The sequence below is a fragment of the Conger conger genome, chromosome 5 (genome assembly GCF_963514075.1).
Source record: "Conger conger chromosome 5, fConCon1.1, whole genome shotgun sequence".
In the NCBI taxonomy this organism is placed as follows: Eukaryota; Metazoa; Chordata; class Actinopteri; order Anguilliformes; family Congridae; genus Conger; species Conger conger.
Genome location: NC_083764.1, coordinates 65,451,294 through 65,477,931, shown reverse-complemented (window position 1 = coordinate 65,477,931; position 26,638 = coordinate 65,451,294). Strand labels below are relative to the sequence as shown.

The window sequence follows — 26,638 nt, the reverse complement described above, 5'->3', positions numbered from 1 at the left end:
AAGCAGATTTCGGACTGTGGTAACGAATCACATGGTAACGAGTGATTTTTTTTTTTTTACCCCAGACCCAGTGGTGCTCTTTTTAAACAATATTATCAGTGGACCGATCAATTTACCATCAAAAAGGTCCTATTTTTAATAATAAAAAAGAGAAACAGAAAGAATTTTGCAGGGGTAAATGCGCTAGTTACTGTTGTTGGTTGGATTTGGAATCATTCTGGAAAAGCTATAGATTTTATTTTTTTATTTATTTAATTTTTTGTGTGTGTGACTTGTACAGTCGGTCAGCCCCAAAACATTTCTCTTCCTTTTTTAAATATCTGCGTCTTCCACACGCAGGTCACTGTGAATATAACAAAAGGAAATTAAATCGCTCCTTTGATTTTATTTATTTTTTTATTTTATTGTTGATTTTCTTGCGGTTGCATAAGAGTGCTCCTTGGTTGTTTTTTTTGTTTGTGATTTCCATTCTTTTAAAGGGCAGGTTTGTTTTTCTGTAGTTCCCTAACACCACTGTCTGCTGTGTGCTGTGTCCAAATTTTGGGTTCACCGTAAACGGTTTCGTTTTTTCGTTTGAGCCTTGGAATTGTAGTGCGTATGTTGGTGTGCATGTCCCTTGTGTCAGAAACGCTCCCTTTGAATTGTCTTTCATGACGTTATTTAGAATAGCGTATCATACCAGCAATACACCGAATGGCGCTCTTCTGCTGTACGGACCATAGACGTGCAGCAGCGCCCTCTGCAGGCCCAACACGAAGCGTCAAGCTGCTGCTGCTTCTGGAGATGTGTGCGGTCCTGAGACGACCTGAGACGCGTCGGGCAAAGACGCGTCTGGAGTAGCTTGAGCGACCAGGCCGTGAACACCCGACTGACCTGCAGAGGGCGACGGAGAGCAACGAGACACGGTCGCCCCGGACGACACTGCAGCCAATTACGTGTGACCGGCAACACCACAGAGCAACGTCAGCCCGTGCAGCACATCCACTGGAGCGCTGCCGTACCCTCCTGAGATCCAGAGGTCAAAGTTTACGTGACATAATACAAGTGTCTTTAATGACAACAACGTGTTGCAGTGGTAATATTTGCACAAATATATTTCATTTAGTTTTACTGTAATGCCCCTTATGTTGAGATAAATGCTGTAGCTCAGGGTAAATGTAGGTAAATATCGGGTTAGCCGCCTGAGGCTCAGAGTGAAAACGCCGGATTCAGCTCCTCTCCATCTGGACTGAAGACTAAGTTCTTTAGTTGAATCGGGTGAATTCAGTGATCGCAAAGGAAGTGAGTAGGCTTTTACCGCCCTGCGCACGTACCTCAAACTCTGTACAAAGCAAACGTGGAGGTTAAGGTGGAGCAATTTACTAACTACACCATTGCTGCTGTGTACCTGTTAGAGCTTTGCTTAAGCTTAATTTATTCATATTAACCTTTATATCTCCTTTTTATCTCCTTCTCTAGTCTGAATGTATAGAGTAAGATGTAGGCCTAAACCTTTATTTTATATTTTATAGAGGTTTACATCGAAGGGTTTCATACAATCAGAACTCTTATAATGTACTTTCAGGAACTACACATCATTCTGTACTTTATATAAGTTCTGTTAGTCGTTTTAGGCCTAAATATAAATTTTCTCTTACTCAAAATAACTTTTACTTAGAAAGTGTCTTATGATGTAGAATCTTTATTTAAAAATCATGTAATCATCAATGTAATTCCCAGAGGATCAACCTTAATAAGGAAGTAAATGCTGCCCTACGATGGCTTTCTAACATTGATGAACCTTCCCTCTCGTGCAGTGTTGGGGAAGTGACTTTCATCAAATAATGTGTTATTATTTTGTGACACTGGTGCAAATCTGCAGGCAGATCAGCCACTCAAATCTCAGTGGCACAATGTTCCCCCTGCAGGAATTGTCTCTGATAACCAGGCATGTCTACCAGGAAGAGCAAAGTACAAGTTTCTCACACACAGAGACGCTTCAGTTACACTGGGAATCTCAGGATATGATCTCACTGCATATTCTTCAGAAATTAAGGAACTTCTAAAGATAGAGAAAAACAGACTGAGAAGCAGACATTTAAAGAGATGTATTAAGTTTACCTGCAGTTACAGCAGTAAGTAAAAGTGAAACTAAACTGCAGATTTAGCAGAAGCCATTACTGAGCTCAGAACAGACGGAGACAGAATGGCGTCTGGATCTTCTCTCCTGGAAGAGGAGCTCTCCTGTCCTGTGTGCTCTGACATCTTCAGGGATCCTGTTGTCCTGAGTTGCAGTCACAGCTTCTGTAAGGCCTGTCTGCAGCAGTACTGGGATCAGAAGGGAAAAGATATTCGAAGCAACATCCTCCCATTAACCTGTCTCTGAGGAATACCTGTGAGGCGTTCTTAAAGGAGAGAAGTCAGAGAGCTAAAGCAGGATCTGAAGTGTTCTGCAGTCTGCACAGTGAGAAACTCAAAGTCTTCTGTTTAGAGGATCAAATACCCATCTGTGTTATCTGTCAAATTTCCAAAAAACATGAAAACCACAAAATGCGACCAGTTCAGGAGGCTGCAGCAGAGTATAAGGTAACTGGTTATAACGCAATTCACACATTCATAATTTATTTTATTAACTTTATATTTTACAAATTTCATCAGAAAATTCTTGATGATTAAAAATGATTTGTTTTACTGAGCCCTTGGTGAAGGATATCAGACTGAAAACAGAAGTATAATTAACATTGAATATTAAAATGTTTCATTATTTACACATTCTAATGTAAGTATTTATTGTATTTCCAAAGTGAAATGATCTCCAAAAGGAGCCATTTTAGTTCTCAGGCCTGACTGCAGTTGGAGCTCCTCACTACGTGTCACATGACTGACAGAGAGACAGGAGGGAGGGGCAGGAGTGTGGAGACATTCTCAGAGCTGTGTTAGGGAGTAGTGCTCAGCATGGGACAGTCGGGGTCAAAGTTCATGCTCAGATAAATGTGTCTGACACAATGTGGTCTAAGATGGAAGACCACTGTTAATGTGTCATGAGAGACTAAGTATACATTGTAGGATATTTTCATTTTAAAACATCTGGATATTGAATACCTCAAAGCAAGGAGGTTCTGGGTCCCGGTCAGCCAGGGCCTCTCTGTGTGGAGTTTGCATGTTCTACCCGTGTTTGCCTGGGTTTCCTCCCACAGTCCAATGACATGCAGCTTAGGCTGATTGGAGAGTCTAAATTGCCCGTGGTTATGAGTGTGTGAGTAAATGGTGTGTGTGCCCTGTGATGGACTGGCGACCTGTCCAGGGTGTATTCGTGCCTTTTGCCCAATGTATGCTGGGATAGGCTCCAGCCCCCCTGTGACCCTGTTCAGGATAAGCGGGTTAAGATAATGGATGGATGGATGGATGGATGTTGAATTTTGTCTGTGAAAACAGAATTCTGTCTCCCCTCTGTCTGAGCAGGGACTCTTGTGCTGTCTGTAGGCAATGAAGTTTACTGTCCGTTTCCTCAGTAAAGTGTGGACTCTGTCATTTCTTTCCAGGAGAAACTCAGGACTGCACTGGCTCCACTGAAAGAGAAGCTAAAAGCCTTTAATGCAGTGAAGCTAATCTGTGATCAAACAGCAGATCACATCAAGGTACTGAACTGAGGCCTTTAAATCACAGTGTTGAAAATGCAGCACTGGATTGTGCTGAAATGATGGTGAATAATGTTTATTCCAGAGCCAGGCCCAGCGCACAGAGAGACGGATAAAGATGGAGTTTGAGAAACTTCAGCAGTTCCTAAAAGCTGAAGAGGCAGCCAGGATCACTGCACTGAGGGAGGAAGAGGAGCAGAAGAGTCGGATGATGAAGGAGAAGATTGAAAAGATGACAGAAGAGATATCATCCCTTTCAGAACAGATCAGAGCTTTAGAACAGGAGCTGGGAGCTGAAGACATCTCATTCCTGCAGGTAAGACCTGTTCACTCTGTGTCTGTAGGACTCTATGTACACTGCTGTTAATGCTCACACACATTCATTTATACAATATCGTATTCTCTATTCTTGCAAAAGTCATTCAATCTCCTCAAAACTTAATCAAGCACAATTATTGAAAGCATTGAAAATGTCAACTTCATCGTGCAACATACACTGTACACATGTATAACAGTGTTAAAGCAGAACATTTATTTTTCTATGTCATATAATATCAAAAGGTATTTAAAGATATTAATGTGGTTCCTAATATGGTGTTAATGGACTGAGTATTGGCTGATAATAATTCACTCTCTTTATTTTAGAGCTACAAGGACACACAAAACAGGTAAACAAACTCCATCCTCTCTCATCAGGTTAAATATCAAGAGTAGTTTATTAGCCTGCAGTTGAGACGGGTGCGTGGGGGTTGGACCCAAAATGCAAGACTCAGAAACAATAGTAAAATAAAGTCCCGTTAGGGCTTTATTCGGGACGAGTCCCAGGAGCGTAGTCAACACAAGCAAAGTCCATACACGAAGATCCAGCCAAACAAATACAAAACAAACAAAAAGCACGGTGCCGAGGGAAGAGGCAATCTCGTAGTCGGTAGGCGTGCACGGAGGTCCGGTAGCAGGAGAGCTGTCAGCGGGGCAGATGAACAGGCGGACGGCAGGCAGAGGCGTAGTCGTGGGCGAAGCGGGAGTCGAAACCATGAAACAATCAGCGGGGCAAAAGTACAAAAACGGTAGGCGGGGACGTAGTCAAAAAACAAACGATGGTCACAAAACAGAAATCAATAATCAATAGTCGGTAACGGGCTTGGATCGTAACGTGTAATCAAAACAGTAAATGCTCAAGAGTTGCGTGGAAAACAGAGGCAGACAATTTCGCAGTGAACAGTTGCGCGACTGGGCTATAAATGCAGGTGTAGACAGGTGTAGACAATTAGTTAGAGCGTAGCAAGGAAATGGAAAACAGGTGCGATGGATGACAAGTTTAACAAGGAGATTAGTAATCGTTAGTAATAAACCTATCCTGCCCTAGCATTAGTAAATTAGTAAATGACATGCACGAGAAACGTAAGGTAACATGAACACATGATTAGTTTGTTAGTCTCTACCCAATCCTGATCTAGCGTTAGTAGTTTTAGTAAATAGACAAATGGAAACACTTAGGGGAGTGAATGACAGAACGAGAGAGAGCAAGAGAGAGAGAAAAGGCAGAACGCAAGGTTTGCGGAAAAACATGTAAAAGTGTATGCATAACAACGACCAGTTAACGTAACAATAAACATGCATCAAAACATAACACAAAGCGAAACTAAGACGATAATCACTCAACATAACCAGGTAATAAAATCGTATGAAAACATAACTAGACATGACAAGAAAATAAATCGTAACGAGACATAACTAAACATGACAAGAAAATAAATCGTAACGAAACATAACTAAACAACATGACGAACCTAGACAACCTAACATAATACATGATAAGACACTACGTGACTAAGACAACATAAATAAACATAAATCAACATAAAACATGGCGAGACAGACCTGAAACGTGACAGGACCCCCCCCTTAACGACCGACTCCTGGCGGTCCTTGGAATTTATCAGGGTGGTCACGATGGAAGTCTCTGATGAGCGATTTGTCCAGAATGAGACCCAGGAACGCTCCTCAGGGCCATAGCCCTCCCAGTCAACCAAGTATTGCACCCCACGGCCCCTCTTACGAATGTTCAAGAGTTTCTTAACAGTGAATGCAGGGTGGTTGTCAATAATGCGGGGGGGAGGTGGTGGGGGATCCGGGGGACATATGGGGTGAGAGGATACAGGCTTAATACAAGAAACATGGAAAGTGGGGTGAATCCTAAGTGAAGCAGGGAGTGAAAGCTTAACAGAGGAAGGGTTGATGATACTGTGGATCTTAAAGGGACCAATAAAGCGGGGTTGTAGCTTGTGAGAGGTGGCTTGGAGGGGAATGTCCTTAGTGGACAGCCAGACGGAGTCACCTGGTTTGTAGACTGGAGCTGGAGTGCGGTGGCGATCAGCAAAACGCCGATTACGGTCTGCTGTGCTTAGCAGCGCGGCCTTGGCATCCCTCCAAACCTTGGCGCACCGTTTCATGTGGATGGCGAGGGAGGGAACAGCGATCTCGGCTTCTTGGTCAGGGAACAGTGGAGGTTGGTAGCCCAGGGAGACCTCAAACGGTGATCTCCCAGTGGCGGCGCAGGGTAAGGTGTTGTGAGCGTACTCCACCCAGGTAAGCATCTTGCTCCAGCCGGCTGGGTTCTTGGCCGATACGCAGCGTAGAGCGGCCCCCAGGTCCTGATTGGCCCTCTCCGTTTGACCATTGGATTGAGGGTGGTAGCCCGAAGAGAGGCTAGCTGTGGCCCCGAGGGCCACGCAGAACGCTTTCCAGACTTGGGAAATGAATTGGGGGCCGCAGTCATATACGATGTCTGATGGAAGTCCGTGGATGCGGAACACCTCTCTCACCAGAACATCCGCGGTCTCTTGGGCGGTGGGCAATCCAGCCAGGGGGATGAAGTGTGCCGCTTTGCTGAATCGGTCCACCACCGTCAGGATGGTGGTGTTACCCTCGGAAAGGGGAAGTCCGGTCACGAAGTCCACTCCGATGTGACTCCAGGGTCGGCTGGGCACCGGCAATGGTTGAAGCAGTCCAGCAGGGGCCTGGTGAGATGCTTTGCTTCTGGCGCATGTGGTGCAAGCCTTGATGAAGCATCTGGTGTCGGGGATCATGGCGCTCCACCAGAATCTCCGCTTCAGCACCGCCAAGGTGCGGGTAAAGCCGGGATGGCAGGAAAGGAGGGATGAATGGGCCCATTGCAGCACCTGTGTCCGAGCGGCTGAGGGGACGTATAGGCGTAATCCGGGGTTGGACCTGGGATCGGGATCCTCCCGTAGAGCCCTCTGGATCACCGCCTCGATCTTCCATGTGACAGATCCGATGGTGCAGGAGGCAGGAAGGATGTTCTCGGGGATCTCACGCTCAGAACAGGTGTTGAATTGACGGGACAGGGCATCGGGCTGAACGTTCTTCGAACCTGGACGGTAGGTCAGAGAGAAGTTGAACCTCCCGAAGAACAGCGCCCATCTCGCCTGTCGAGAATTCAGCCTTTTGGCTGTCTGGAGGTATGCCAGGTTCTTGTGGTCGGTCCAAACGATGAACGGCTTCTCGGCCCCCTCCAGCCGATGTCTCCACTCCTCCAGCGCCAGTTTGACTGCCAGCAGCTCACGGTTTCCAACGTCGTAGTTCCTCTCCGCCGGGGACAGCTTCTTGGAGAAGAAGGCGCAGGGGTGTAGTCGGTTGTCAGCGGCCGCCACCTGAGAGAGCACTGCTCCCACCCCTGTGTCGGAAGCATCCGTCTCAACCACAAACTGGCGGGTGGGGTCGGGGTGTACCAGGATGGGAGCGGAAGAGAACAGTCTCTTGACCTTGGTGAAGGCCGTCTCAGCTTCGGGGCTCCACCGGAATGGCACCGCTGGGGACATGAGCTTGGTTAGAGGGGAGACCACTTGACTATAGGAACGGATGAACCTTCGGTAGAAATTGGCGAATCCCAAGAAGCGCTGGAGTTGCTTGCGTGAGGTGGGTGTGGGCCAGTCGGTGACCGCCAGAATCTTCTTGGGATACGCCCTGATCTGTCCCTTCTCAAGGATAAACCCAAGGAACTCAACTGTGTCGGAGTGGAAGACGCACTTCTCTGCCTTGACAAACAATTTGTTCTCTAGAAGCCTTTGTAGAACTTGCCTGACGTGGTTTTCATGATCCTTGGCATTAGTGGAGTAGATCAAGATGTCATCTAGGTAGACGAACACATGGCGACCCAACAAGTCCCGAAGAACGTCATTCACCAGGGCCTGGAACACAGCAGGAGCATTGGTGACGCCGAATGGCATGACCAGGTATTCAAAGTGTCCGAGAGAGGTATTGAAGGCGGTCTTCCATTCATCGCCCTCACGGATCCGGACCAGGTGGTACGCGTTGCGAAGATCCAACTTGGTGAAGATGGTGGCCTCGTGAAGTGGGTGGAACGCGGAGTCCATCAGGGGCAGAGGATACTTGTTCCTCACCGTGATGTTGTTCAGCTCCCTGTAGTCGATGCACGGGCGTAGGGAGCCATCCTTCTTCTGGACGAAGAAGAATCCTGCACCGACGGGAGAGGAAGAAGGGCGAATTAGTCCGTTAGCCAGGCAGTCACGGATGTATGTCTCCATAGCCTCCCTTTCAGGTCTGGAGACGTTGTAAATGCGACTTGAGGGAAGTGACGAACCAGGAAGGAGCTCGATGGCGCAGTCGTAGGGTCGATGAGGCGGTAGAGACTGAGCTTGTATCTTGGAGAACACTGCGCCCAGGTCATGGTAAGGTGTGGGAACCCTTTCCAGGGAGGGCTTGGGAGTCTGTGGTGGAGCTGGTGCTCCCTCTGCTGGTGGTGGAGCGGAACGCAAGCAGGACAGATGACATCTAGAATCCCAGGCTTGAACTTGATTGGAACTCCAGTTAATCGTGGGGTTGTGTTTCTGGAGCCAGGGTAATCCCAAGATGAGTTGGTCATTGGGGGACTGGATGACGCGGAACTGGATCATCTCCCGATGGTTCCCAGAAATGACCAGTTGACAGGGAATAGTGATGTGCGTCATGCGGCAGAAAGTCCTTCCATCCAGCGACCGCGCATTCTCAGGGTGGGGTAGAGGGAGGGTGGGGATGTTCAGTTCGGACACCAACACTTCGTCGATGAGATTGGCGTCCGCTCCAGAATCCACCAACGCGTTAATCCGGGTTGTTCTGTCGGGAAGAATCAACAGCGTGGTGAGCGTGGGACGATGGTTCTCTCTGTCAGCACCCTCATGCCTGTCGACTGCTCTCACCTCTACTAGTCGCCTGGTCCTGAAGGAGCACCGAGCCTGGGTGTGACCCGGCCTCCCACAGTAGAAGCACGAACCGGTGGTTCTGCGGCGTGCTCGTTCCTCGGTAGAGACTCTGGTACCGGCCCGGGACAGGTCCATGGGTTCGGATCCCTCCGACTGCTGTTCCTCTCGTCGAGGATTTGGGCCCTGCCTGGGGTACGGGTTGCCGGGAAGGATCGGTCTCTCCGACCGACGTTGTCTGGCACGGTTGTCCAGGCGGATCGTGGTGCGCACGAGTTGGTCGAGCTGGGTGATGGGGTCCAGTCGCGCCAACTCGTCCTGGAGCGTCTCGCTCAGGCTGGCCAGGAAGAGATTCGCCAAAGCTGCATCGTTCCAACTAGTAGCCGCTGCGAGGGTGCGGAAGTCGATGGAGTGGTCTGCCGCGGTCTTCCGTCCCTGGCGCAGAGCAATCAGTCTCTGGGATGGCTCCTGGTCGCTGGATGCGTGTTGGAACACCTTTCGAATCTCGTCGGCGAAGACTGGGTAACGAGGAGGGAAAGAATCCCCGGACCACACCGCCGTAGCCCAATCCAACGCCCTCCCCTTGAGTAGTCCCATCACATAGCCAATCCGACGGTCGTTGCTGTTGTAGGTCTGGGGCTGTTGTTTGAATACAAACTCGCATTGGAGTAGGAACGCCTTGCACCTCTCAGGTTCTCCACCGAACCTCTCCGGGGGGGGTTGTTGGGGCTCCCGGAATTGCCAGGCTCCCGAGGGGTTGACCGCCGGGGAAGTGGGTGGGTTCCTCCCGTGGTTGTGGCAGGACCGCAACGGCGAGCCTCCTCATCTCTGCACACAGTTCACGAATCTCTAGGTGAAGCTCGGAGATTCCTTGTGAATGCTGCCGGACGATGGCTCCTTGTTCCTGGAGGGCATGGAACATGGCAGTTGAGTCAGCAGGGTCCATAGTGGCGAAATTGTTCTGAGACGGGTGCGTGGGGGTTGGACCCAAAATGCACGACTCAGAAACAATAGTAATAGTCCCGTTAGGGCTTTATTCGGGACGTGTCCCAGGAGCGTAGTCAACACAAGCAAAGTCCATACACGAAGATCCAGCCAAACAAATACAAAACAAACAAAAAGCACGGTGCCGAGGGAAGAGGCAATCTCGTAGTCGGTAGGCGTGCAGGGAGGTCCGGTAGCAGGAGAGCTGTCAGCGGGGCAGATGAACAGGCGGACGGCAGGCAGAGGCGTAGTCGTGGGCGAAGCGGGAGTCGAAACCATGAAACAATCAGCGGGGCAAAAGTACAAAAACGGTAGGCGGGGACGTAGTCAAAAAACAAACGATGGTCACAAAACAGAAATCAATAATCAATAGTCGGTAACGGGCTTGGATCGTAACGTGTAATCAAAACAGTAAATGCTCAAGAGTTGCGTGGAAAACAGAGGCAGACAATTTCGCAGTGAACAGTTGCGCGACTGGGCTATAAATGCAGGTGTAGACAGGTGTAGACAATTAGTTAGAGCGTAGCAAGGAAATGGAAAACAGGTGCGATGGATGACAAGTTTAACAAGGAGATTAGTAATCGTTAGTGATAAACCTATCCTGTTCTAGCATTAGTAAATTAGTAAATGACATGCACGAGAAACGTAAGGTAACATGAACACATGATTAGTTTGTTAGTCTCTACCCAATCCTGATCTAGCGTTAGTAGTTTTAGTAAATAGACAAATGGAAACACTTAGGGGAGTGAATGACAGAACGAGAGAGAGAGAGAGAGAGAGAGAGAGAGAGAGAGAGAAAAGGCGGAACGCAAGGTTTGCGGAAAAACATGTAAAAGTGTATGCATAACAACGACCAGTTAACGTAACAATAAACATGCATCAAAACATAACACAAAGCGAAACTAAGACGATAATCACTCAACATAACCAGGTAATAAAATCGTACGAAAACATAACTAGACATGACAAGAAAATAAATCGTAACGAGACATAACTAAACATGACAAGAAAATAAATCGTAACAAAACATAACTAAACAACATGACGAACCTAGACAACATAATACATGATAAGACACTACGTGACTAAGACAACATAAATAAACATAAATCAACATAAAACATGGCGAGACAGACCTGAAACGTGACAGCAGTGTTCTATCAGTGAGCTACTGTGTTTGAAAATGTGTGAATGAATGTGTTTGAAATGCCTCTCTCTCTGGAATAATTACTGCAGCTTTAATAATGACTATGGAGGAACATCTATATATATATATAATAATATTGAAGTATTTACAATATTATTTGCCTCAAATATAAATACCCCCCTTCCCCCCTCCCACACTCCTATGAGTGTGTGCTTCTCAGTGGGGCTGTGAGTGTGTGTCTCTCAGTGGGGCTGTGAGTGTGTGTCTCTCAGTGGGGCTGTGAGTGTGTGTCTCTCAGTGGGGCTGTGAGTGTGTGTCTCTCAGTGGGGCTGTGAGTGTGTGTCTCTCAGTGGGGCTGTGAGTGTGTGTCTCTCAGTGGGGCTGTGAGTGTGTGTCTCTCAGTGGGGCTGTGAGTGTGTGTCTCTCAGTGGGGCTGTGAGTGTGTGTCCCTCAGTGGGGCTGTGAGTGTGTGTCTCTCAGTGGGGCTGTGAGTGTGTGTCTCTCAGTGGGACTGTGAGTGTGTGTCTCTCAGTGGGGCTGTGAGTGTGTGTCTCTCAGTGGGGCTGTGAGTGTGTGTTTCTCAGGGGGGCTGTGAGTGTGTCTCTCAGTGGGGCTGTGAGTGTGTCTCTCAGTGGGGCTGTGAGTGTGTGTCTCTCAGTGGGGCTGTGAGTGTGTGTCTCTCAGTGGGGCTGTGAGTGTATTTCTCAGTGGGGCTGTGTGGCTGAATGCTGGGAGGAATGGAGCCATTTTCTTCAAGAATGAAGATCTGATGTTGCTGCTGATAATCTTCGATGGTAATGAAGCCCTGCCCACAGCACAAGTGACTCCTGAATATTATTGCAGAGCCCAGTGCACCCTGGGGGATCCAGAGAAGGTCTCAGGAGCGCTGATTGATGTGGCCAAGCACCTGGGCAATCTGAAGTACAGAGTGTGGGAGAAGATGCTGGGGACTGTTCAATAAAGTGAGTACTGGGGGCAGGGAGCTCCACATTGTCACTGTACAGGGGGAATCTTCAGCATCCTTTCCACAAGCTGATGAAGCCAGTCAGAGTCATATTGGTCCTGTCTGTGTGAGAGCCCTGGAGTGAAGAGACTGAGCACCAGTCCTTAATCTCACTGATGCTCATAATAAAATGCTGCTTTCTGTAATGTTTCTGTATTTGTTCTGTATGTTTTCATGTTTAGTCTTGTTTATTATTCATTTTTCTTAGTTACCTGGTTTATGTTTCCCATTACAGTTCTCCATTGTCCTCCCCTGTTATGTCTGCGTCTGAATGTTTACCAGTCTAGTCACTCCCCTGTCTGCGTGTCCCACTATTCAGGTGGTTACGGTAGTTTCGGTTTTTCAACATTTTTTCTAAAACTCGCGATTCTTACTTCCTGCTTTTTCTTGGTAGTTAAATGTTGTAAAGCACGATTCTTACTAACTACTACTAATCTAGGTTTTCTACAGTACTAATCCGATTAATACACTTACTGTCTGTCTCACTAACTAACTAACAATCACTTTTATTGGGTAGATTAGAAATATTCACGTAACTAACTCACTAACGCTATCTCTTAGTATTTCTGCACTGTTCTGTAACTCCACCTCCCTATGCTATCCCTGATTACTCGTTTAGTTTCAGCGAAGTGTTCGCACCTGTCTCTAATAGTGATGAGAATTCCGGCTCTTTTTAGAGAACCGGTTCTTTTGGCTCGGCTACCTAAAAAGAGCCGGCTCTTTCGGCTCCCAAGTGGCTCTTCAGATTTTTTGGTGTTTAAATTAATTAATTACCAAAGAATAACGTAAAATTATATGTAAAATGAATTACTAATGTAAAAACCATACATTATATCAAATGTTTATTATTTATATGGCTTATTATACTCAATAAGGAGCAGAGTGCTACAAAAAATAAATTATAAAGTACAAAAACAAAGACCCAACTCAATTAGACAAAAGGTCCAATCTCTGATTGTATTATTTATTAACTTTTAACTATTTACAGTGAAACAACATAGAGAAGCTTAGAGAATCACACTTTACAAAATAATAACACAATAAGGTTTTTGAAATAAACAATAATAATAATAATAATAACAATAATAATAATAATAATAATAATAATGACTCAGTGGGTAAAGGCAAGCACTTAAACAAGTAGAACAGCCTGGCACATAAATAAATTTACATCAAGTAACGGTAATGCAGCCTTTAAAACCAGGAAAAAAACAACTTCTGTGCCATACCTCAATATAGCAGTATTCAATATAGCTCAGTGCAGAGACACACACGTCACACATCGTGTAGTTGACCAATCACGTGCGGCTTGAACAGAAAAAAGAAAAAAACAAAGCGGGTCCCAGGCAGGAGCCGGCTCCCGTCGTTCACTTCAAAGAGCCGGCTCTAAGAGCCGTTTCGTTTGCGACCGACACATCACTAGTCCATTTTCAGTGTGCTTCTTTGTCAGAACGTTGATCTTAATAAGTGCCGATTGTGTGTAAGCCTTGTTATAGAGATTCTTGATAGACACCCCTTTGCCTTGACTTCCGTACCTGCCTTGCCCTCTTGTTTTGTTTGCTCATCTGATCTTCTGGTTTTTGCAATGTGTTATTTTGTATTTTTTGACTACAAGTTTGTTTTTGCCCTTTTGTACCTTCGCCCTGTGATTTCCTGGATTTTGACCTCTCGCTTGTTTTTTCGACTATTCTTTTGCTTTTCGTTCTTGGCTTTGTACTGGATCTCTTGGCTTTTGACCACTGAACATTAAAACTTCGATTTTTGGATTATCCTGTGGTCTGTGTCTGGGTTCTCTGCACCGTACATAACACTTTCAGAGTGATACTGTATTTAAGGGGCTACAGAAACACTGACAGGCTTTGTTCCTTCTTACAACGATTATATTATCCTTGTGAAATCCTTAGAATTATTACTGTCTTTTAGTTCTGCTGCTTCTCTCACACATGTATCTGAGGCTATGATGGTTGTTGTTGTGAAACCCAGTTTATATCATGAGGACCCCATTGTGTCTGACGGTTTCCCTTTGTGCAGATCAGTGCTGACGTCTCATTCTCTGTCCCTTCAGCTCCTGTGACTCTGGACCCAAACACAGCACATCCTGAACTCTCACTGTCTGAGGATCTGACCAGTGTGAGATACAGAGATGAGAGACAGCAGGTTCCTGTTAATCCAGAGAGATTTGATTGGGGGTGTTGTGTGCTGGGCTCTGAGGGATTCAGCTCAGGGAGACACTGCTGGGATGTAGAAGTGGGGGGTGGGGGCTGGTGGGTGGGTGTGGTTAAGGAGTCCATCACCAGGAAAGGGCGTGTGGATGTGAGCCCAGCAGGAGGAGTGTGGAGTATAGTGCTGCACGATGGGAAATACAGAGCCCTGACCTCCCCACCTACACGCCTCACTGTGCAGAGGAACCTCCAGAGGGTCAGAGTGCAGCTGGACTGGGACAGGGGGGAGGTGTCATTCTCTGACCCCCGTAACAACACTCCTCTCTACACGTTTAAACACTCCTTCACTGAGAGACTGTTTCCAATCTTTGGTATTCGGGGGACTGTGCGGATCTGCCCACTGAAGGTGTCTGTAAGTGTAAAATAGCACTGTGGCACTGTTTGTAAACATCAGTTGAAGTCAAAGGACTGTATTTAATCAACTCAGAGCAGGTTTACTACAAATGTTAGAAACAAAAACACATCATGACAAAATATTGTGTATTATTTGATATGTAAATAGAAACATTGTATTGTGCTTGATGAGAAATGTCTAATCTCTCTGACATAACCTCAGAATGTTATTACTGAGTAATTCCTGTGGTATATGGTGGTATTGTAAGTACACTGGTGTGTGTGTAATGAGTTGGGGTGTAATAAATACACCAGTGGAATCACTCCAGAGTGCTGCTCTTTTCCTGACCCGTCACCAGTGTATCTCCCAGGTGTGTGATGAGGTAAGTCTCTCTCTCCGGTGCAGTATGAACGCAGACAGAGACAAATACGCCCCTCATACGCTGGGTTTGGGCTCATTCCACACTCACTTGAGCTGATCTGAGATCAGTGGAGCCCCCCCAAGGCTCCCTCGTTGAAAAACAATCTCAGCGCAGAAAGGAGGCTGCAGTGCTGGGATTGGGTGTTCAGGTCTGCCAATCATTTCAGGAAAAACACAAAAGAGGGTGGAATCAGTAAGGATCCTACTTTATTGAGTCTAACCTCCAGAGATGCCCTTAAGAACCAAAAATCAAGCTTCCACCTTAGGCTACTATACACATCTCAGAATACATTTCATTGTTTAAAACACACAAATAAAATAGTGCTCATAGCAGTTGTAATGGAGCGCTGGGATTGTGTGTGCAGTAACGTAAACACAGGAGATATCTGTATCGTTACTTTCATTGGAAGTTGAACAGGACCAGAGAAACGAGTGTGACTCACACACCTCTTCTAACAGCCTGACTTCTTCACTCGTTCTTCACCCCGACGCTGCTGCGTAACAGTGACTCTACCGCCCTCTAGTGGAATCAGAACTGGCAGTCTCACGCCACTCCACTCCATCTCCTGCCACCAAACATTTTAACATACTATAACTCTACTTACCAGCCTAATCGTTCTACAATAACCACTGCAAAGTTAATTTTTACTTCTCAGCAATTATTTTCATAATCTGAAAAAATAAGTTTATAAGTTCATAATCAGAAAAAAAAAAATATACTCAATGAAAGTCTTTCAGATGATGAGGTAACTCTCTCTGTCTTTGTGGATCTTGGCCCCAGTGCACATTGGTTGCTGGGTAACCAGCCCCTGTGGGAGGCGCTGTCCGAGCAGTGTTATGAGGAGCAGTGACATGAGCAGTGTTATGAGCAGTGTTATGAGGAGCAGTTATATGAGGAGCAGTGTTATGAGGAGCAGTGATATGAGGAGCAGTGTTATGAGGAGCAGTGATATGAGGAGCAGTGATATGAGGAGCAGTGACATGAGCAGTGTTATGAGGAGCAGTGACATGATGAGCAGTGTTATGAGGAGCAGTGACATGAGCAGTGTTATGAGGAGCAGTGACATGAGCAGTGTTATGAGGAGCAGTGTTATGATGAGCAGTGTTATGAGGAGCAGTGTTATGTGTTATCATGAGCAGTGTTATGAGGAGCAGTGATATGAGGAGCAGTGTTATGAGGAGCAGTGACATGTGCAGTGTTATGACTAGGGACAGTACAGTCCTTCAGCTCTCCAGCAGAGATCTCCTCAGGTGACTCAGGTTCTGAATGGATTGGGTCCTGGTGTCTTTGGACCGCTCCTCCATCCTCCAGCCTCTCTCTGTAGGATACCGGTCCAGTCACCGTCTCTGCGTATCCAGGAATCCATTTTGGTCTGTGACTGAAGTTCCTTGTATGTACAGGATCACCGATGACAAACCTGCCTGTCATGGTTCTCAGTTTTCTTTGCTTCTTTTGAACTCTCCATTTCAGGTGGGGGTGTATGGAGTCCAGGGTGCAGTGGAGAGCAACATTCCCGCTGGTGATAGAGCTGTCCTGGTCTGGAGAGTTGCTCTGCAGCTGAACCAGACTCTTGCCCCTTTGGTGTCCAGTGTTCCCTCCAGACATAATCTCCTTAAAGGTGTGGACTGGCCGCTCTGCAAGCCCGTTTCTTCCTCATGAACCCTGTAAACTCTGCACTCACAGAGCAGCTGCCATTATCAGAGACCAAGAGTTCTGGCTGCCATGGCGACTGAAACTAATGTGCAGGCGCTCAGCTGTTCAGGCTGCAGTGGCTGAACTGACTGGGTACACATCCATCCATTTTGAGTCAATCAGGATGAAAAACTCATGTCTGTCAGGTTCTGTGTTTTTCTATATCTGTCCTTTACGTTTTCGTTCCTTGTGACCCTCTGTGCTCACCGTAGTCAGTCTGTCAGTTCATTCGCTCTTATTCATTCGTTCCACCTGTGTCTCCACCTCCCACTCCTTATATGTACTTCAGCCATCTTGTGTACATCTGGGCTGTTCCCCTCTCCTCTCTGGTTGTGTGGTGGCCATCTTGTGTACATCTGGGCTGTTCCCCTCTCCACTCTGGTTGAGCGGCGGCCATCTTGTGTGCGTCTGGGCTGTTGGCTGTTTGACACAACACACGTGTCAAAAGGTGTTTAGCTTTTTAAAGCATTTTTAAAGTCTTTAAATGAATGTGTTTCATACGGATTTAGCTTTCCGTAAATTAACTGCATCCCATGGCTTTGGTTTACTCTGCAGCGCACTCTTGTGGACAAACCAGGGTGGTACACCTGTCACAGAATTGAAATGAGGAAGAAACAGGAGCCTCATGCCAGAATTGAATTGAGAGGCAATCATGTCATGAGTATTTGTGAAATTCAACTATTGTAAAGCACGGCTCTCTCCATTAGCTTCATCAGCGCTGTAGATGAGCTATTCTAAAGCACAGCTCTCTCCATTAGCTTCATCAGTGCTGTAGATGAGCTATTCTAAAGCACAGCTCTCTCCATTAGCTTCATCAGCGCTGTAGATGAGCTATTCTAAAGCACAGCTCTCTCCATTAGCTTCATCAGTGCTGTAGATGAGCTATTCTAAAGCACAGCTCTCTCCATTAGCTTCATCAGCGCTGTAGATGAGCTATTCTAAAGCACAGCTCTCTCCATTAGCTTCATCAGCGCTGTAGATGAGCTATTCTAAAGCACAGCTCTCTCCATTAGCTTCATTAGTGCTGTAGATGAGCTATTCTAAAGCACAGCTCTCTCCATTAGCTTCATCAGTGCTGTAGATGAGCTATTCTAAAGCACAGCTCTCTCCATTAGCTTCATCTTGTCGTGTCTAGGAAACATCGTGTCGTGTCTGCCAACTACGTGTCCTCACTTCACCCCGCACCTGCTCTTGGCAAACTACCAGACCTCATAAAGTTCTGGATGCCCTCCCTCTAACACGTCATCCATACACGTCACTCTGTATCTTTCGCTTTTATAAGACAAACTAAGCAGCAGTAATCATTGAAAATATACAGACAAACTAAACATTTCATTAATATTCACTTCTAATATACTTTTCTAATATACAGACATACTAAACATTTGATTAATTATTCTCTTCTAAGGGAATAAATGTACGTAGCATTCTTTGCTCTCATTTCAACAGTTTTCACTGTGGTTTCTTGCGTTTTCATAAGCTCAGCTATAATTAATGTTCAAGGTCAAATAGATACACTTCTGGCATAAAACATTGAGAGTCCCGGAGAAATCAGCTGTACAGTCATATCTTGCTCTGCCCGTGTCCTTGACAGTTTGGTCTACACAGTTCAAGACGGGCCCCCCCCCCTGCCAGCTGGCTGGGCTCACTGTGTAATCCTAGCACAATTTAGCAGTTATTCAGTTTGAAACTATACAGGGTACATATCATACTTTAATACAGATATATTGATAAACTTTTAGCACACATCGTCGAGAGTTTTGGAGGAACCAGCCTGCTCACTAAGGTGGAGTCTGATTTTGACTTGTGATTGGTTATCATGCTTTTAGGAGGGAGATCTTTCGTTCTGTGAATTTTTCCCTACAATCTGTGAGGCTATTATCAAGAGGAATAGATTGTGGACTCCAGCTCTGCATCTGTGTGTGAATCATGTTTGTACTTGAGTTTATCTGGCAACTGACAGAACCTGAAGAACAGGGCTGGTGTAAAAGTGAAGACAGAGGTGCACTTTCTCACAGACAGACACTGTAGCTACACTGGGGAACTTATGATATGATTTCACAGAGAACAGTGTTATGAGGAGCTGTTAATCATCCCCTGTACTTGGTGGTCACCTAATACAGTAAGGTTGGCTTGGCTCCCTCTGCTGGTAGCCATGGCCACAAACATAGGACAGTGCGTGCCCCTGCCAATTATCTCTGTGCCAATCCGTGCCCTGAGATCTGGCAGGCGGGGCCTATATAATATACCTGTGCGCAGGTGAAGATGGAGCGATGCATGCGACGCATGCTTGTGAAAGACGGTCCATCCCACGCCTTTTGTTCCTGCTCCCGCTGTCTGAGCTGCTGGTCCCCGCTCTCTTGGACGCCATTCGCTATTTTGACGCTTAACTTAATTTTGGACTCTTAATTTAAATACTTATTCATTCTTACTTGTTGTAAATCCCTATTTTTGTAATTGAAAACCCTAGACTCAAGCCCTCTTCTCGTTGGCGTCTTGTTTATGTTGTGGATTGAGGTTCAGTCTGTAACAGGAGCAGTGTTATGAGGAGCAGTGACATGAGGAGCAGTGTTATGAGGAGCAGTGACATGAGGAGCAGTGATATGAGGAGCAGTGATATGAGGAGCAGTGTTATGAGGAGCAGTGTTATGAGGAGCAGTGACATGAGGAGCAGTGATATGAGGAGCAGTGATATGAGGAGCAGTGATATGAGGAGCAGTGACAGTACAGTCCTTCAGCTCTCCAGCAGAGATCTCCTCAGGTGACTCAGGTTCTGAATGGATTGGGTCCTGGTGTCTTTGGACCGCTCCTCCATCCTCCAGCCTCTCTCTGTAGGATACCGGTCCAGTCACCGTCTCTGCGTATCCAGGAATCCCTTTTGGTCCGTGACTGAAGTTCCTTGTGTGTACAGGATCACCGATGACACGCCTCCATTTCAGGTGGGGGTGTATGGAGTCCAGGGTGCAGCGGAGAGCAACATTCCCGCTGGCGATAGAGCTGAACTGACTGGGTACACACCCATCCATTTTGAGTCAATGAGGATGAAAAACTCATGTCTGAAAAACTCTCTCTCTCTCACACACAACACACACACACACACACACACACACACTGTATCTATTAATATGAAAAAAATCTAGTCCTTATTTTACCAGGCCTGTGCACAATTACGACTCTCCAGAGTTCCCTTGGTTTATCCACTGGGAAGATTTCATGACACAACGGTTAAAAACACACGTATGTATGTACTGTCATCCGTGTTGAAAAGGTGTTTCGCTTATTAAAGAGTTTTTAAAGTCTTTAATTGAATGTGTTTCATACGGATTTGGCTTTGCTTCAGTTAACTGCGTCCCATGGTTTTGGTTTACTCTGCAGCGCGCACACCTGTCACAGAATTTAAATGAGGAAGAAACAGGAGCCTCTGGGCAGAACTGAATTGAGAGCCAATCATGTCATGAGTATTTGTGAAATTCAACTATTCTAAAGCACAGCTCTCTCCATTAGCTTCATCAGCGCTGTAGATGAGCTATTCTAAAGCACAGCTCTCTCCATTAGCTTCATCAGTGCTGTAGATGAGCTATTCTAAAGCACAGCTCTCTCCATTAGCTTCATCAGTGCTGTAGATGAGCTATTCTAAAGCACAGCTCTCTCCATTAGCTTCATCAGTGCTGTAGATGAGCTATTCTAAAGCACAGCTCTCTCCATTAGCTTCATCAGTGCTGTAGATGAGCTATTCTAAAGCACAGCTCTCTCCATTAGCTTCATCAGCGCTGTAGATGAGCTATTCTAAAGCACAGCTCTCTCCATTAGCTTCATCAGTGCTGTAGATGAGCTGTTCTAAAGCGCAGCTCTCTCCATTAGCTTCATCAGTGCTGTAGATGAGCTATTCTAAAGCACAGCTCTCTCCATTAGCTTCATCAGTGCTGTAGATGAGCTATTCATGTTTATACATGTACATATATATACATGTTTGTGCTTGAGTTTATCTGGGTAATGAGATTCCATTTCCATTAACACATGAGAACTGGCAGAATCTGGAGAGTGGGGCTGGTGTAAAAGTGAAGACAGACTTTTACAGTGTACCACTTTCTCACAGACAGATGCTGTAGCTACACTGGGGAACTTATGATATGATTTCACTGCATATCCTTCAGATTTATTGTTTTTACCTGCAGTTTGTGTAACACCAAAAGTGAAAAGTGAAACTACGACCGATTTAGCAGATTTTCCAGAATGGCATCTGGATCTTCTCTCTTAGAAGAGGACCTCTCCTGTCCTGTGTGCTCTGAAATCTTCAGGGATCCTGTTGTCCTGAGATGCAGTCACAGCTTCTGTAAGGCCTGTCTGCAGCATTGGTGGAGAGAGAAGGGATCTCAGGAGTGCCCAGTTTGCAAGAGAAGATCTTCTATGGATCTACTTGTCCCTAACCTGTCTCTGAAGAATGCCTGTGAGTCGTTCTTAAAGGAGAGAAGTCAGAGAGCTGAAGCAGGATCTGAAGTGCTCTGCAGTCTGCACAGTGAGAAACTCAAACTCTTCTGTTTGGATGATGAAATACCCGTCTGCTTTGTCTGTCAAACTTCAAAAAAACATGAAAACCACAAACTGCAACCAGTTCAGGAAGCTGCAAAAGAGTTCAAGGTAATTCTCAGTGGAAATAATTCACATTTCCCTGTAAATTCATTGGATTAAAAATGGATTTCAGGTGTGTTAGCAAATCATTATTTGTCTTTGTAAAGAAAAAAAAGAAAAGAAATTGTGAAATACTGCTTATATTTGCTGACAGCAGGAAGTCAACACTTAATATTTAATGGACAGAAATGAATAAGGTGACCTTTGGTCTAGGATTATGGTTTAATATCTTTATTACATGTCAAATGACTGACAGAGAGACAGGAGGGAGGGGCAGGAGTGTGGAGACATTCTCAGAGCTGTGTTAGGGAGCAGTGCTCAGCATGGGTAAAGTAAAGTGTGGACTCATTTCTTTCCAGGAGAAACTCAGGACTGCACTGGCTCCACTGCAGGAGAAGCTAGAAGCCTTTAATTCAGTGAAGCTAATCTGTGATCAAACAGCAGAGCACATCAAGGTACTGAGGCCTTTGAATCACAGTGTTGAAAATGCAGCACTGGATTGTGCTGAAATGATGGTGAATAATGTTTATTCCAGAGCCAGGCCCAGCACACAGAGAGACAGATAAAGATGGAGTTTGAGAAACTTCAGCAGTTCCTAAAAGATGAAGAGGCAGCCGGGATCACTGCACTGAGGGAGGAAGAGGAGCAGAAGAGTCAGATGATGAAGGAGAAGATTGAGAAGATGACAGAAGAGATATCATCCCTTTCAGAACAGATCAGAGCCTTAGAACAGGAGCTGGGAGCTGAAGACGTCTCATTCCTGCAGGTAAGACCTGTTCACTCTGTGTCTGTAGGACTCTATACACACTGCTGTTAATGCTTGCATACATTCATTTATCCAATATAGTATTCAAAAATCATTAAATCTCCTCAAAACTTAATCAAGCAGAATAATTGTCTCGCAGGGAAAGGGTTTTAAAACCAGTTTATCGTGCAATATCTCAGGTAATACATTACATTACATTAATGGCATTTGGCAGACGCTCTTATCCAGAGCAATGTACAGTTGATTAGACTAAGCAGGAGACAATCCTCCCCTGGAGCGATGCAGGGTTAAGGGCCTTGCTCAAGGGCCCAATGGCTGTGCGGATCTTATCGTGGCTACCCCGGGATTAGAACCACCGGTGTCCCAGTCATTTACCTTAACCACTACACTACAGGCCGCCCCGTATTAAAGTGTTAAAGCAGCACATTCATTTTTCTATGTCATGTCATATCTAAAGCTATTTAAAGATATTATTGTGGTTTCTAACACTGTGTTAATGGACTGAGTATTGGCTACACTGGTAATAATTCACTCTCTTTATTTCAGAGCTACAAGGACACACAAGACAGGTAAACAAACTCCATCCTCTCTCCTCAGGTTAAATATCAAAAGCAGTTTATTTGCCTGCAGTGCTCTATCAGTGAGGTACTGTGGAATGTGTTTAAAATGCCTGTCTCTTTAATAATTACTGCAGCTTTAATTAAATTAATATCTCTCTAATATAAATACCAGTGGGGTGGGGCTGTGAGTGTGTGTCTCTCAGTGGGGCTGTGAGTGTGTGTCTCTCAGTGGGGCTGTGAGTGTGTGTTTCTCAGTGGGGCTATGAGTGTGTGTCTCTCAGTGGGGCTGTGAGTGTGTGTCTCTCAGTGGGGCTGTGAGTGTGTGTTTCTCAGTGGGGCTGTGAGTGTGTGTCTCTCAGTGGGGTTGTGAGTGTGTGTCTCTCAGTGGGGCTGTGAGTGTATGTTTCTCAGTGGGGCTGTGAGTGTGTGTGTCTCAGTGGGGCTGTGAGTGTGTGTCTCTCAGTGGAATCAGGCTGTGAGTGTGTGTCTCTCAGTGGGGCTGTGAGTGTGTGTCTCTCAGTGGGGCTGTGAGTGTGTGTCTCTCAGTGGGGCTGTGAGTGTGTGTCTCTCAGTGGGGCTGTGAGTGTGTGTCTCTCAGTGGGGCTGTGAGTGTGTGTCTCTCAGTGGGGCTGTGAGTGTGTCTCTCTCAGTGGGGCTGTGAGTGTGTGTCTCTCAGTGGGGCTGTGAGTGTGTGTCTCTCAGTGGGGCTGTGAGTATGTGTCTCTCAGTGGGGCTATCTGGCAGAACGCTGAGAGGGATGGAGCCATTTTCTTACAGAATGAAGGTCTGATGTTGCTGCTGATAATCTTCTATGGTAATGAAGCCCCGCCCACAGCACAAGTGACTCCTGAATATTATTGCAGAGCCCAGTGCACACTGGAGGATCCAGAGACGGTCTCAGGAGCGTTGATTGATGTGGCCAAGCACCTGGGAAATCTGACATACAGAGTGTGGAAGAAGATGCTGGGGACTGTTCAATACAGTGAGTACTGGGGGCAGGGAGCTCCACATTGTCACTGTACAGGGGGAATCTTCTGCATCCTTTCCACAAGCTGATGAAGCCAGTCAGAGTCATATTGGTCCTGTCTGTGTAAGAGCCCTGGAGTGAAGAGACTAAGCACCAGTCCTTAATCTCACTGATGCTCATAATAAAATGCTGCTTTAAGAGTGATACTGTATTGTGACTTATGAAATATTATTATCTTTTAGTTCTGGTGCTTCTCTTACACTTGTATCTGAGGCTATAATGTTGTGCTTGTGAAAACCAGTTTATATCATTAGGAGCCCATTGTGTCTGACGGTTTCCCTTTGTGCAGTTCAGTGCTGACGTCTCATTCTCTGTCCCTTCAGCTCCTGTGACTCTGGATCCAAACACAGCAAATTCCTACCTCTCACTGTCTGAGGATCTGACCGGTGTGAGAAACAGAGATGAGAGACAGCAGGTTCCTGATAATCCAGAGAGATGTGATGGGTGGTTGTGTGTGTTGGGCTCTGAGGGATTTAGCTCAGGGAGACACTGCTGGGATGTAGAAGTGGGGGGTGGGGGCTGGCGGGCGGGTGTGGCTAAAGAGTCCATCAGCAGAAAAGGGCATGTGGATCTGAACCCAGCAGAAGGAGTGTGGTGTATAGGGCTGACCAGTCCGGGATACAGAGCCATGACCTCCCCACCTACACGCCTCACTGTGCAGAGGAAACTCCAGAGGGTCAGAGTGCAGCTGGACTGGGACAGGGGGAAGGTGTCATTCTCTGACCCCAGTGACAACACTCCTCTCTACACGTTTAAACACACCTTCACTGAGAGACTGTTTCCATTCTTTGGTACTCTGGAGACTGTGCGGATCTGTCCACTGGAGGTGTTTGTAAGTGTTAAATAGCAATGTGGGATTGTGGGTAAACATCAGTTGAAGTAAAACTCCAAGCAGGTGCTAGGGAAAAATGCCCTTTTTAACATTTCACAGGTGAGCATTGTTTGATGAAACAGATCCCAGTAAAAACAACGATAGCTATACTTGAGTTTATCTTTCGTATTTATTTGCAAAGAAATGAGAGAAAGTGAGAAAGCTTACCGGCTTTCTGATTTGCATCAGACACAGTAAGACTCTTATACACACTTTTCCTGAAGGGGGGGCTTTACCAAAACAAAAAGACATGAAGCTGGCCACGAACATTTATCAGTATTTTGTCTTCTGAATACCCCTTGTTGACCTTGCCGTGAGACTGGAATGTGCCAGCTGCCGGCTGTCGGGTTTGGGGGCGTGACGCAGCTGTTTCCTGTTTGACTAATGGAGTCAGGAGTCAGGTTTAAAAGAAGCAGGTAAGGGGCAGACGCGAGAGAGAAGCCGGGGTTGAATGTTGGGTTCCGCGAACGGAATTTTAAACTGGTCGGGTATATTTCAGTTTGTTGGGTTTGGGTTTGGGTTTGGGTTTCTTTTTCTTTTTCTTTTCCTTTTCCTGTTTTGGTTTCTCTTTTGGAGAAGGGACAAAATGGGACCAGCGCTGGGCGATACTGCTCTTAAGTGGGACCAGCGCTGGGCGATACTGCTCTTAAGTGGGACCAGCGCTGGGCGATACTGCTCTTAAGTGGGACCAGCGCTGGGCGATACTGCTCTTAAGTGGGACCAGCGCTGGGCGATACTGCTCTTAAGTGGGACCAGCGCTGGGCGATACTGCTCTTAAGTGGGACCAGCGCTGGGCGATACTGCTCTTAAGTGGGACCAGCGCTGGGCGATACTGCTCTTAAGTGGGACCAGCGCTGGGCGATAATACTGCTCTTAAGTGGGACCAGCGCTGGGCGAACAGCTGGAGGAACAGCGAGCACGCTGAGGGCAGACAGTGCGGCAGTTCCAGCGTGCAGTGGACAGCAGAGTGGTTTGGGGCGCAGTCCAGTCCAGCGGCCCAGAGACTTTAATGCGCAGCGGGAGACAGCCGATTGGTTAGGGGTTGGGTTTTCTTTTTTTTGTGTTTCTTTGTTTTGGGATGTAGCGGCCCAGCACAGCGGTGGGGGCCAACTACATCCCTTCTTTAAAGATTATTTGTTGTGTTGTTGGTGTGTGTGGAAGTGAAAGGTGTGAGTACATGTGTGAGACCCCGCCCGTGTTGGTTGACTTCCCCTTTGAGTGGGGTTTCTTCCCCCCCCCCTCCTGGGTGTGGGCTGGGTGGCAGGGGGGCCCTGGGTGGGGGACACTGGAGTGCTGTTTGGTCACTGGTGAGTTTAGCTGTGATTGCCTTTGTGTGTTGTGTGACGGGTTTACGCTCTACCTGTGCTGGGCTCTGGGTATGGGAGGGGGGGGAAGGGTTGGTGAAGGAGTAGTGGGGAAGTCGAAGGGGGGTGGGGTTGGTGCCAGTTGTGGCGTGCTCTGTGTTTTTTGAATAATGAAAATAAAGCTTTTTGCCCTTTACCTGCTTCGTCCTGAGCTCCTTGTGGTGGGTGGGTTCTGCATAAGAACAATAGGAACCTGTGGAGCGGGCTGGAGTCAGCTGGTGCTTTTACCGCTCCCGACAAATTTGGCATAATCGGCAGGATCCACCCAGTTATATGGTAAATGGTAAATGGCAGGCATTTATATAGCGCCTTTATCCAAAGCGCTGTACAATTGATGCTTCTCCATTCACCCATTCATACACACACTCACACACCGACGGCGATTGGCTGCCATGCAAGGCCCTGACCAGCTCGTCAGGAGCATTTGGGGGTTAGGTGTCTTGCTCAGGGACACTTCGACACCGCCCGGGCGGGGGATCGAACCGGCAACCCTCCAGACTGCCAGACGACTGCTCTTATTGCTTGAGCCAATGAGACGACTGCTCTTATCGCCTGAGCCAATGAGACAACTGCTCTTATTGCCTGAGCCAATGAGACGACTGCTCTTATTGCCTGAGCCAATGAGACAACTGCTCTTATTGCCTGAGCCAATGAGACGACTGCTCGTATGGCCTGAGCCAATGAGACGACTGCTCTTACTGCCTGAGCCAATGAGACGACTGCTCTTACTGCCTGAGCCATGTCGCCCCCACAGTTATACCACAGGGACGAACAGGAGGCAG

At 46.7% G+C, this 26,638-nt stretch overlaps 1 protein-coding gene across 1 annotated transcript; it reads left to right on the top strand.

Annotated features, from left to right (window-relative positions):
- Window positions 1-21,619: 21,619 nt before the first annotated feature.
- On the top strand, window positions 21,620-24,975 carry LOC133128387 (E3 ubiquitin-protein ligase TRIM35-like). Its single transcript, XM_061241840.1, has 5 exons — window positions 21,620-21,723; window positions 21,804-22,034; window positions 22,581-22,603; window positions 23,458-23,576; window positions 23,945-24,975. The coding sequence occupies exons 2-5, from the start codon at window positions 21,837-21,839 to the stop codon at window positions 24,466-24,468; spliced, it is 864 nt and encodes a 287-aa protein (XP_061097824.1). The 5' UTR covers window positions 21,620-21,723; window positions 21,804-21,836; the 3' UTR covers window positions 24,469-24,975.
- The last annotated feature ends 1,663 nt before the right edge of the window (window positions 24,976-26,638 follow it).